At 31.4% G+C, this 13,730-nt stretch overlaps 1 protein-coding gene across 1 annotated transcript in view; it reads right to left on the reverse strand.

Moving 5' to 3' along the window:
* The window catches only part of LOC125066436, a 125,097-nt gene that overhangs the window by 25,373 nt on the left and 85,994 nt on the right, over positions 1-13,730 (reverse strand). Inside the window, exons 4-5 of the mRNA XM_047674506.1 lie at positions 9,513-9,608; positions 3,455-3,590 (exon numbers count right to left, since the gene is read on the reverse strand). Coding sequence (XP_047530462.1) covers positions 3,455-3,590; positions 9,513-9,608 — 232 coding nt within the window. The remainder of the gene's footprint in view (positions 1-3,454; positions 3,591-9,512; positions 9,609-13,730) is intronic.

Raw genomic sequence — 13,730 nt, forward strand, 5'->3', positions numbered from 1 at the left:
CAAACTTTGAGACTATCCTTTCGGAAAATGGTATCGTACCATCTGACGTCCAACTCTTGAGCGTTTATTGGTCAAATCAAATAGCGCGCGCTTTCCCAGCTTCCTGTAATAAACTTCAGTCCCTTTTTACGAAATCACACTTATAAAATAAATCACTTTTTCTTATTATTAAAAAAGTAAAGCTATTCTATAGTAACAACCTCGAATCTCACAGCACCTTGAATTGTCAGAAAATGATATGCGACATTAACTATAAACTAATACAATTAGATATAATATTTCTCCAAAATATAGAATGACGTAAGTCGATTTCCAGTATTTCACGAATCAGAAACAAGTGAGTTTGAAATTGACGATATTGACCTAGCATCAGCAATGCTATTATTAGTATCCTCAAATTGCAAGGAATAAACTACAATTTTGACAGAACGGTTAAAATGGATTTGTAATAATATATATGGCAAATAAATTAAAAATAAAAAAAAGACCGAAATTATTTATGAAGTCTTTATTCTAAAACGCAGCGATTAGGAACGGGAAAATTGCTGGATATTTGCATTGTTTACTCTTGTATTATTATTATTAGTATACAGTTATACTAGTAGTTACAATAGTATTATACAATTGATCTGAACTTTAATCCTAATGATATGATCATGAACAAATAATACACCGAAATATTCACAACTTCATGAACTTTATCTAATATTTCTGTATGTATATTTGCTACGAATTATGACACCGTTTCATTTCTATAAATCGGGGTCGCTTCTTGCACCTGACGCCTTCCTAGGCACGTGATATCTTAGTATGCATCAAATGCGCTCACCTGTTAACTAGTACGTTTGTTGTGATAATATTCAAGTTTTAATTGAAAATTAAATATTAATGATCATGTGCCTTGCTATATAAAGTTATTCAAATTTTAAAAATACTTTAAAATAATCAAGTCCATAAAAAAGACATTAAAAAAAAAGAGAGACACGTGTTTTTATTTTGTATTGTAATATAACTAGGACTAAACAGGAAATATAACGTCCTAACCAAATAATATTTTGACAAAACGGGTCATAAATGACGGAGTCCTAAGGTAATAAACATGATAAAGAAATTACAACCGAATTGAGAACCCCCTTATTCTACAGTCACCAAGTCAGTTAACAACATTTTATAAATGAGATACGGAGTGAGTTCTCAGAGAATAGCACGGGTGTAGAGAAATTGTAATCTTGACATAAACATTATACAGACAATGAGATTTTAACAAAGGAATTTATGTTATAACAAATTTTACGACCTCCGTGGTCGAGTAGTGTGTATGCCGGTTTTCATGGGTACGCCACTCTGAGGTCCCGGGTTCGATTCCCGGCCGAGTCGATGTAGAGAAAGTTCATTAATTTTCTATGTTGTCTTGGGTCTGGGGGTTGGTGGTACCGTCGTTACTTCTGATTTTCCATAACACAAGTGCTTTAGCTACTTACATTGGAATCAGAGTAATGTATGTGATGTTGTCCAATATTTAAAAAAAAAAAAAAGACTCCGTTTGGGATTCCTTGCATCAAAACCGAAATTATGTCAGTGTGACATGAGTCTTTTAGCTAACGAATACGTAACAGAATTTTAAAACTAAAACTAAAATTAACATGATGCTACATTTGTCTATTTACGTATTTATCATGTCCGTTTGACCGATTTTTGCTACGGCGGCTAATATCAAAGATACCAACATCATATATCAAGACGACTGGCAACTACGTAGGACATATAGTACACATGTACGTAAACACATGTGCATTCTCTATTCCGAACCCGTAATCCGATGTAACGGTAAATCGCACACGACCGGAAAGAGTTCAGGCACCAGGGACGTAATTTCTTTGTTCTTTATTCCCAAGATTGGTGACGCATTGGCGATGTTAGGAATGACTAGTACTTCATACAATGTGTATGGTAATGACCACTTATCATCAGTTCCTTCGAAAGTCCAACTTTCTATTATAAATGTAAATATATGCAAAAGAAAGTTATTTGTTAATTAATTGCTGCTAATTATTTGTACGGTGTATTTATATGAGATGTATTTTTTTTTTCGAAATTAATTAATAACGTTTTTCTTTATTGGTTAAGTTAAGCAATTAATGTAAAACAATACAGTAATGTAAAGTAATGTTATTACAACATTCCAGCGTATCCAGAAGAGAGCTTAACTTTCCCGCCAATGTTTTCTTTTTTTTTTAATGTTGCCTGCTTCAAAAATCATGGCGACAACATATATATGTTAGTATTATGAATAACAGCACCTATGGAGTCAAATAAATAAACAAGCTAATCTTATATACATTAATAGCGTAAGTTGTTTTTGTTCAGTGATTATGGGACGATAGCTGCTAAAAAATTTGTTATAGATTTTCAATAGCCTTAGACGTGCGAAAAATAAAGAGGATTCTTGATTGCATTTTATTAAACTGTTATGATTTAGAAAAAAAATAATTTTAGAGGATGATGAAAGTTTCTGGCCACGCAGAGAGCGGCGCTATGGCTGTATATAAAAAAAATCAAATGTAAATCGTGCGAACAGACGTTGTCAGTTTACAATGAAATTAAATAAAAAAAAAATCCTGTCGTAAGTTTCGATATTTGTAAAAATCTCTTAAATAAACGAAGAAGTTTGCACTACTAAAAATAATCGTTGTAATATATTTGCATTATGAGATGCACTGGCTTTACATACGATGTCAACACTATGCCTTATATTTAAATTTCGCATATGAAAAATGACTAAAATATGAAAGATATTTGACAGATACCGATTTATAAATAACTATCTACCCCGATGATTCACCCCCTTTTGTTTAATACGTGTCCACGTCATACCATTTCTCGTGTTGGTTAATGTTTAATTATAGTTCTAATGATCGTAACGTGAAGATTAATAGCTCTCTTCATTCACCATCCAGACTTGTTTTACGTAATTGTTAATGCCTTAAGGCGCGCTCCTCCACGTGAAAATATGTACGTTTTAATAAAATAAACTTAAACGATATAATCTAATTTGTATTTTTTGTTCATTACTCTTAGTCGTCTCACGGGCACTAAGACATCTCGTAAGCACGCCGATAATTATTTTATTATTTTATTAAAATAATTAATATACGCGATTAAATCTATTAAAAACTAGTTTTATTTCAATGTGTAATAATCGCGAAAATCTAAGTAAACAACGTACTAGTCTATAAAATATTTAATATCTTAACAAATAAAATAGAATCGTATATCTTAAATTAAACTATTGTGTATTTGCCTACTTGAGTTTCATTGTACCTTACCAACCGTACGTTAAGAGGTCTATATAAATAAAATGGGTGCTTAGTAACTCAGAAAATAACACATCACTCGAGATCCTTATATAGCTTTCCGAGGCAAATAGCCCGAAATAAAAGTAAGTTTTACTCACCAATAACGCTCACTTCATGTATTTTGGACGCCTTTGAATATAGAGGTATTTCCAAGGCGATTTCGCACGCGTAAGGACCGGACGCCGGAAAATCCATTCTCTCCAACGTTAGGGATGTTGGAGTCATTTTTACTAACTAGAACAAAAAAGAATTGTTAATTAAGAATTACGAATACTTAGGCGACACTGCTGCAAACATTAAGATACACTTTTATTCCAATTCTTCAGTAGTACTCCTTTAAACAGGAACAGTCTCATCGATTTGGACGTTACGTCAAAGATACTTACAGGAATGTTTTTGTTCTTTTTACTTGGTAGTTGGCTTTATACAAAGCTCGTCTGGGTAGGTACCACGTGAGCCCGTGTAAATACAGGCACAGGAGACATAACGTCTTAATTCCCAATGTTGGCGGTGCATTGGCGATGTAAGCAATGGTTAATATTTTTTACAGCACCAATGTCTTTGAATGATGGTGATCACTATCTACCAGGTGTTACTATTGCCTTCCTATATCATATAAAAATACTATTGTAAAGTAAGTCATAGTTAAATTGATCAAGATTGAAAAAATCAAGTGATCCCTTCTTTCCCAAGATACGCTATCATCTATGGACTGACTTATTAAATCTTAAAATAAAATACATTAAAATTATCTTATATCTGGCATCTTAGAATCTATTATTTTATCTGATTCGATTTCCGCTAAAATATTCACCGTGCTCAATTGTATAAAATACGTTTTATATTCTAAAATCTCCGAAGCGCGCTGCATTTACAGGCATAAGTCTTATGTATATATTGTCTGAAAACAGAATCAATTTGAATTTCGGGCCTTTAAACAACTCTGTCTTTGCTCTGGTCCGTGACATTGACACGCGAGTGTTAATTTAAACCTAAATACTGAAATAAAAGACCTTTTATTGCTAAACACAAATTTATTATTATAATTTAAAATTTTAATTTATAGAAAGCAGGATTTAGAAACGATCTTTCCAACAAAATATTAATTGATGCGTTTAATTATTTGAACATTGTCAAGTATGATATTGCAAAAGTAATTATTATTTATTTTGAACTTGGAACGCAGATACATGTGAAACACGTCTGTGCATTGTGTTTTAGTTATATCACACTCAATTCTAATGGAATTTCATTGTAGTTCGAAACATCTTATTTGTATTCCCGTATTCAGCGTATTTCGTAACACATTCAGCATTTCTCCAACTGTTTAACATTCGTTCTTTAGATATTAATTCATATCTGTGCAACAATATTTTTCTCTTAATAATAATTAATAGATTGCGCGCGGTCGTTTTTTCATTCATTAATGTTTCCGATTTTAGTTATTTTTGGTTGAAAATGTATTTGAATGTAAATTCTGTAAAGTGACGATTAAAATAAAATGTGTTTGTGTGTTAAAAATAGCGGTTCCAATAATTATAAAACATAAATAAAAGTATTAAGTAATTAAAACTTTATTATTAGCATAAATAAGCATAAGCAGCCCGTAAATGTCCCACTGCTGGGATAAAGGCCTCCTCTCCCTTTGAGGAGAAGGTTTGGAGCATATTCCACCACGCTGCTCCAATGCGGGTTGGCGGAATACACATGTGGCTGAATTTCGTTGAAATTAGACACATGCAGGTTTCCTCACGATGTTTTCCTTCACCGCCGAACACGAGATGAATTATAAACACAAATTAAGCACATGAAATTTCAGTGGTGCCTGCCTGGGTTTGAACCCGAAATCATCGGTTAAGATGCACGCGTTCTAACCACTGGGCCATCTCGGCTCTATTAATAATAATAATAGTTAATTTGTTTTGTAACTTTTCAAATATCAATAATCAAAGTTAATACTTTGTAAAATCGTTTATAAATTTGAACATTCTTGAATGTATCGGAATGAATGAAAACTCGTTATAAGATAACAGTTCTTTGTTAATGTTCCAAGTTTGGTCAAAGCGAAGTGTAGCTGTATTCGGTAAATCGGCTAAGTTGTTTTACACTCAACCGAATTCGTCCTTTCGTCTTTTGAAATTGTATCATTTAAATTATTTAAGATCTTAGCTGGATGAATATATAACTCAGCAATTTTGCCCATTTTTGGGGAAATTAGACAACTTCCGTGGGTACTTCTATTTACCTTTTATATTTAATACTAATTGTCACTCTAAGCTCTGCTCACGTTTGAAGGTTTGATCATCAGATGTTCGGAATAGAACAGTATCCTATGCCTTTTCTTGTAGATCAAGCTTCCTTCATACAAAATTTCATTAAATTCGGTTCAGTAGTTTAACCTTGTAGTAAAAGCTAAACGGACAGACAGAGATAGAGAGATAAGTTTTATTGTTATATTTTTGTTATAAGTAACAATAAAACGTAAACTTTCAATTCAGGTATTATACATATTTTTGAAGAAGTGTTCTTGGCCTTGGATAACGCTTGATGTTTGGGTATCTTTTTAAATTATATTCCTTAACGCATTATCCCCATCAATTAGCAATCGTTATTATATTATAACAATACACTCGATCGGTCAATGACTAGCCTGTTTGGCCACGGGTCTTATTCCGAGTCATGCCATTAACAAATGAATGAGTTTTTCTGTCGAATTCTTAGTGACAGCTTAGCTTCGAAGTGTTATACTAAGTAATACTAATTTTCCAGTTGCGTGTCTTGGTAATGCACGTGATCATTAAAACGTATAGTCATCTCATCGGAGTTCGAGAGTAATGGAAAAATCATTGCATACATCTCACGCACAGAATGGCTTCCTGCGTATTTGTCCCTTAATAAATCGTTCATGAAGACATATACTACCTACCGATACCTGACAACACAATACTTTAAAAATCTTCTATATATATAATACTGCCAACATAGACGCGAGGTGAACATATTAAGAACAAAACATAGATCAGTGTGGCTGTAGCGATCTCAGTTGATTCGCTATCTGTATGTTGTTTCCGAGAAGTGTTTCAATTTTCATTTTTGAAATTGCGACAAAAATAATCATATCGACTGAACTAACAAAAGATTTTTTATTCGATCGCACATTTTTCTCGAAATAATTTTTATTTACAATTTGTAATAAAATATAATAAATGTGAATCTTTTATGCTGTCTTCAATGAAATATTTTAATATATATATGTGTTATTGCATTTTATTTATATCTTATTTTATTGACTTATGTTATAGCATTAAATATTTATCATTTTATATTTATATAGTCAAACTTACATATGTGTATATTTAAAACAGAGACGGTAAGAGAAATGTAATGAGAGAGAATAAGTATCTATTGAGTTTCCTACGGTTACATAGAATACAATTCGAGACCGGTAACAATACGTCTGACCAATGATTCAAAGCTTCGATTCAATAGTGTTTTGACGAGCAATGTAGACTTAAATATTAATACGAGCATATGGGCCACCTGATGGTAATTGGTCACCACCGCCCATAGACAAAGGCGCTGTAAGATATATTAACCATTCCTTACATCACCTATGCGCCACCAACCTTGGGAACTAAGATGTTATGTCCCTTGTGCCTGTTATTACACTGGCTCACTTCCTTCCTTCCAACCGGAACACAACAATACAGTACTGTTATTTGGCGGTAGAATATCTGATGAGTGGGTGGTACCTACCCAGACGGGCTTGCATAAAGCCCTACCACCAAGTAAAGATAATATTTTATTATAATATAATTTATAATTTTAAAATGCCATAGATATATATAATTTAGAATTTTTTTTTTATTTATTTACTGATGAGCGTTGTAAAATTGTGAATTTTGATTTTTTATCACTAATTTTATTAATACTAATTATAAAAGTTAGTATTAGGTAATTAAAAAATTAAGAAGTTTCCAAAACTCCTTGGATAACTGAATATATTTGCAAACGTTGGAAAAACTATAAAATATAGTATAAATATGTATTTAATAGTCTATGGGATTTGTTGATGTTTCAAATTTGATTAGGATAGAAGTTTAAGTGGGGAAATAAGAATAAACCCGTTTTTCAGCTCTATTTTGGCTCGTCCATCTCGTGCATGTAAGCCTCAACCAAACAAACAAATTTCCCTTTGAAACCATTTTCAAAGATATACCATTAGATAGGTCGGAAAAGTCTTGCAAATCATTTAGTATCAGAGTAATGCACTGGGCATTGCTCTGATACTAAATAAACTCTGTATTTAGGCGTTTATAAGAGTAATGTAATTAATAAAAAAGTTAATAAAATTAAGGACAGAATTAAAGAAAGTATAATACCATCACTGTTTTATTCTTAACTTATAACCTTTGAATATATTTTATATAGAAGATAATTCTATTCATTTGTAAATTGTAATATGTACGGTAATATTTTTTTTTCATTCTTAGAGTTCATTTTTATAGTTCTGTCACTTTGGTAAATGATGACAGAAACTTATCATTAAAACTGCATTCAGTTAAACCATTGCTGTATATATATCAATATACTTATGTATATGTAAAAGGTAATTACTATCACCCGTAATAGACATTTTGTATCAGCTACATTAATTAGGTCCAAACGTTATATATAGTTATATCTTCATAATAAATTATGAAAGGGACTTTTGAAGGTGATGCAAACGATTTGACATTTCATAAATCGCGGTAACTTAAGACGCGTTCACACAAAACCTTTAGATAATAAGACAAAAATAACATCTCTAATAGTAAAAGGATATCTTATTTTGCGATGTCTAACTGAATAAAAAAAGGTAGTAATTTTATTTCAAACTTATATAAAAAGATGCAGCGCTTTTCGGAGAAGGTTTATATAAAAATAAAAAGCGTTATATGTTAAACGATTGCTTATACTACAACATATAGAGCTGATATATAGAAGATTCCGTCGTATTTTTGTACAGTTAGCGCACCTCGAATATATTTTGTGACATTTTGATTTTAAGAATTGCGATGGACGACTATAATCGTATGTAAGATCATTATCTTTAGCAACTCGCATTAAAGCATCGCTATGTCCTCTGTCTGATATTTACGAGTTCATAGATTACTATTGAAATTATATTTTTAAACCTTATATTAATTTTATGACACGTTTTTTAATGCCTTAGAATGTATATACTAATTATAATAGACATTTTATTTATACCTGCATTATTTCATATGTTAAATTACTGTGTAAATATAATGAAAGAGCAACAGACAGAGTTACTTTAACAATATTAGCATAGAAGTATTTATTATTTATTTAATTTAAATTTATATGAATACAACTGTTAAGTCTCTAATAAAAGTCACTATTTTTTACAACACAGAGCTCACTACTTATAAATATTCACTAAAAATAATGATGTGTAACGTATCATTTGAATTCCTTTAAATATCTTATTTCGCGATATGATCGAGCCCTTACAAATTGTTTTCGAATATAGCCTTTATGTCAAGAGTGATAAAAGCTACAAGCGCTTACAATGTATTAGGTAAAGGCAATTTTCGATCCGTGACGGTTATGGGTCACGGATAACGTGATACTCCTAAGACCTGGCTTTTTCATGTTAGGTATAAATAGGTTGATATTAAAAACAAATTGGTTTATAAAAACTTTTCCTTCAACTCCATACTAAGAAGAATATGATTATATATTATTATTATATTATGTATGGATCCCAATTGGATTTTATGTTTAATAAGACACATATATTAATTATGATGAGATGAGCACGTTGAAATAGGATCCAAGTCTTTTTCTTAAGAGAAGAAGAGCCTTTACCTCGTGTGACATTTAAGGGAGATATTATTTATTCTAACAGATAAAAGTAAAATTTTTAATACGTATACATGTGATTAATTAATCAAACTATCAATACAAAGAAGCTTGTAATTTTATTTTATTTAAATAAATACATTATTGCTGTTTACGATTTCTATGTGGTTGTGTCATTTGAAGGGTTATTGATCCCAGCGGGATTTCGGATTTCTAGAATGATCTGGATAGTATTTACACTGTTTGGAAGATGTATTAATTTATTTGTATAGATATATATTTACTTACACTTATATCAGCCCCTGTGAAGTTGTACAGCTCGAAGGGCGGATCTCGACCCTGTACGTACTGCATGATACGTTGTCCGTTCTTGAAAAACACCACCTGCGTTGAAAATAGATTTTAAATACGTAATCATTAATTATGTATTTATTCATTGATTTGTGATGTCATCAACTTGTAAAGTGAATTGTTTCAATTGTTTGAAATCCACTATTTTTGTTTGTTTATTTAAATGCTTGTTTATTTATTGAAAAAAAAATATATATTTTTGAATGAAACTTAACAGTCATGATATACAAATTGTAGGAAATAACCCGCCGTCTAAAAGATAGTCCAGTAGCATTTGCAACCACTTGGGTCACCAGAAGCGTGGACTAGTTATTTAGAATGCTCTTTTATATTTTGAAGTACTTATTTGCTACATTGTTTTTATTTGTTCAGACAAATAAAATTAACATTCTATATCTACGATTCCTCAATAAATAAACATATACATATTGTATACGAATTAAATGTTTTATTAGGATCACTTTTAGTTTAATTGATCTGGAAATATTAAGTAAATATAATAGAATGTATTCGTTTTTCTTGATCTAATTTTATATATTTTTTATTTTTATCACCTTCGATATTCACCAAACACAAATGCTATATAGATTATTTACTGCTATATAGATTATATACAGATTGGTGAATATTTAAGTCTTGGTCCGATGATTAGCAACCTGTGAAATCAAGTGTTCGGGTCCCACGATACAGGTCTCCTAGTGTGGGGTCCAAAGATAATCAAAATTTTTAAATTGCTAAAACCATAATGCAGCTCAACCAATGGAAAACATTGTAATAGTTTAAGTTAAGTTTAAGACGGTTAATAGTGTCATATGTTAATCTATTATGTAAGCATTGTGTTTTTTCAACAAAGTTTTATTATTATTATATTATTATTATTATTCTTCAACTCACTTCTCAACTCAATATAGGGGGATTATAACGGGAGAATATTTAATTACTAATGTGTTAAAAGAATAAAGTAAAGTAACAGCTTGTAATGGTCTCCTGGGCTAAAGCCTCCTGTCCCTTTGAGGAGTTGGTGTAAAGTTAATTTCACCTACGCTGCTCCAATCGAGATTGGAATGGATACACACGTGACAGAATTTCACCGGAATGAGATAAGATGAGAAGAACCGTTAAGAAACTTAATAGTAACTCTTTTACACAGTAATAGTTCTCCACAATTTTAATTTATATTTACAGTTTATGGCAATTCAATATAATTAAATGTATGTATTCTCGTGTCTGGAAATCGACAAATACTAATTCCACGAAATTTAATACACGCTTGTATTGATTAATATGCTTCATTTTTTAATGTGTTTTTGTCGTTATACATATTGACGTAACTGAATAATGATTGTTGATTTCTTTGTAAATGTTTAAATAGATATTTTATTATCGGTTCTATGATAACCAATATATTGACGACCTCCGTGGTCGAGTAGTGTGTACACCGGTTTTCATGGGTACGCCACTCCGAGGTCCCGGGTTCGATTCCCGGCCGAGTCGATGTAGAAAAAATTCATTACTTTTCTATGTTGCCTTGGGTCTGGGTGTTTGTGGTACCGTCGTTACTTCTGATTTCCATAACACAAGTGCTTTAGCTACTTACATTGGGATCAGAGTAATGTATGTGATGTTGTCCAATATTTAAGGTTTACTTATATGTCTTGATGCAGTTGTTTTTGCAGTAATGCTGGTATTATCGTATCCTTCATTGGCTTGGAAAAGGGGAATTAAAAGTTATATTGGAGGTTCAGACGTGAAAACACGCGTACAAATGTACTAGTATATACATGGAACTGTGGTTTCTAGAATCGCGTTAATTGAAGTTGGTAGCTAAAAATAAAGCTGAATATTCATTGCGGTTTTATTTCGTTGTTTATAAGGCCATATAACATTTCATATAGTGAAAATAGTGATTCCACAATATCCACATGCTTGGCCACCTTTGATACGATACGGACATAATATTTTAGTGTGCTATATAGTATGTGAGTAAGCTATATATTATACGATACGAACATAACATTTTACTGAGTAAGCTATATAGTATGTTTTTATATGAAAAACGATATATTATTCCTTTACCGATAAGTGGACTAAGTCCACAAATAAAAACAATAAATAATTATAATATACTTAAAAAAATACTTTAAGGTCAATCTGTATAGTGCGAATGAAATACGTACGTACATACGAAACATAGTTAATATATATTTTTTCTGATATAGCGAGGCCGTCGTACAAATAGCCCACTTGACGCCCACACCACCATACATCGCCAATGCGCCACCAACCTTGGTAACTAAAATTTGATATAATTTGTACCTGTAGTTACGTTAGTTTTATTGAGCTGCTTCTTATTTATTCGAAATGTGTTTTTTTTCTTTTAAATAAATAAATCAATTCAACGTCTCGAATAAATGGGCTAATTCATAGTGCCTTCTTTAAATCGGTTTGATAGTTCCTGCTATAAGAGTTCAAACAATGAACAAACTCCAGCTCCACAATAATATTGATAAATATATAAAGTAAATAGAAGGCAATCAGGCTAAAATCATCTGAGCACAGGGCTACGACTGCAAGGAGCTGAATCTGACAGGCGATATACCTCGCGTTCCGTTTATCTCGGTCCACTAGCCTCTTTCACCGTATAATACTCAGCTTGTTTCGCTTCATGATGTTCAAAGGAATTAATACTATATTAATACTATATTAAGGAATTAATACTATTCTGTTTGGATTCAATTCAAATTTCATTTTAACCACCCAAAGTGATAATTATTATTATTATTTGATTTAATAATTTTTGGTTAAATAATCCGTAAAGGTAGATGAGGAAATTGGTTATTTCATGATAATTGGTATTGTACGAATTTAAAAACATTCCATGCACTGTCAAATCGCTACCCCCATGCAAACTATATTGATTTCATATTGTATATTTTACGAATATAGCAAATTATGTCCAGCCGGAAAGTATTACTCCAGGCGCTTTAGCAAACGCAAACAAAGTAGCTGAACCTCGGAAAATTAAGGGATATGTATTTTTTTTTTAAACTGTATGTGGAAATGTCTTAAACATATTTCAAACTTTAAGAAATAAGTCACAGTAATTATATATATACAAAAATGAATTAAATTTTACGGTTAATTTAATTCGATATTTAAATTGTGTGTTACGGTTTGAACGGTGAGTGGATCAGTGTAACTACAGGCCCAAGGGATATAAAATCTCAGTTGGTCCCAAGGTTGGTGGTGCATTGGCTAAGTAAGTAATGATTAAAATTTTTCACGGTGCCAATCTATGAGCACTGGTGACCTCTAGTCAGGTAACCCTTTTACCCGTCAGGCGAGATATACATATATTTCTTATAAAATTATATTGTTCGTACAAATTAGGAATACAGTAGAAAAATCGTCTGGGTACGTACAATACGTATTCTTGGAGTTTAAAAGCGAACAGATTATGCGCGGTCGTAATTGTATTATAATAGGTATTATGTTTAGATCTCTTTTTCATTCGTTCGAGGTCATGCGAGGTAAGCCAAATATATCTTCGCCTGTGCAGAGTCAACGATCCACGCCTACGCCACAACGTCAGACCTCAGAAGGTGGTTATATTATGATTTTGATTTTCCTATCGTTTTTTTCTTTTGACATACATAACTCTAATTGTATTTCCAGAAAATTACGGTAATCAGTGGCCATTTAAAATATACATCTGGTTTTACACTGCGTTTGTATGAGTTAATTTTACTTGCAATTTGAACCGCCTGTTCAAAATTTCAACCGAGTTGAGCAAAAAGTATTGATTCAACATAATTATGTTTCCGTTTTTCATGTTACGTTGGACTATTTCATATTTTAATTTTAAATTTTTACGAACCACTAAATTTAAATAATTTTCGGCTATCTATAAACTGCAGAGTGAAAACTGGCCATTTCGAGTTACTTTAAATGAAAACAAACAACGTGTTCTCTTTACAATAATATATATAAATTTTATTACAGCATAATTCAATCTTATCATAAGAAATAATAATAATAATAAAAAAATTGACAAGACGTTCGAATTTTGATTTATTTTTAATATAAATATGTTCTCAATTTCATACTGAATGATGACATTGTTAAACCGAGATTTTTCCATTTATTATCCATCTC

Source organism: Vanessa atalanta, chromosome 9, assembly GCF_905147765.1.
Source record: "Vanessa atalanta chromosome 9, ilVanAtal1.2, whole genome shotgun sequence".
Taxonomy (NCBI): Eukaryota; Metazoa; Arthropoda; class Insecta; order Lepidoptera; family Nymphalidae; genus Vanessa; species Vanessa atalanta.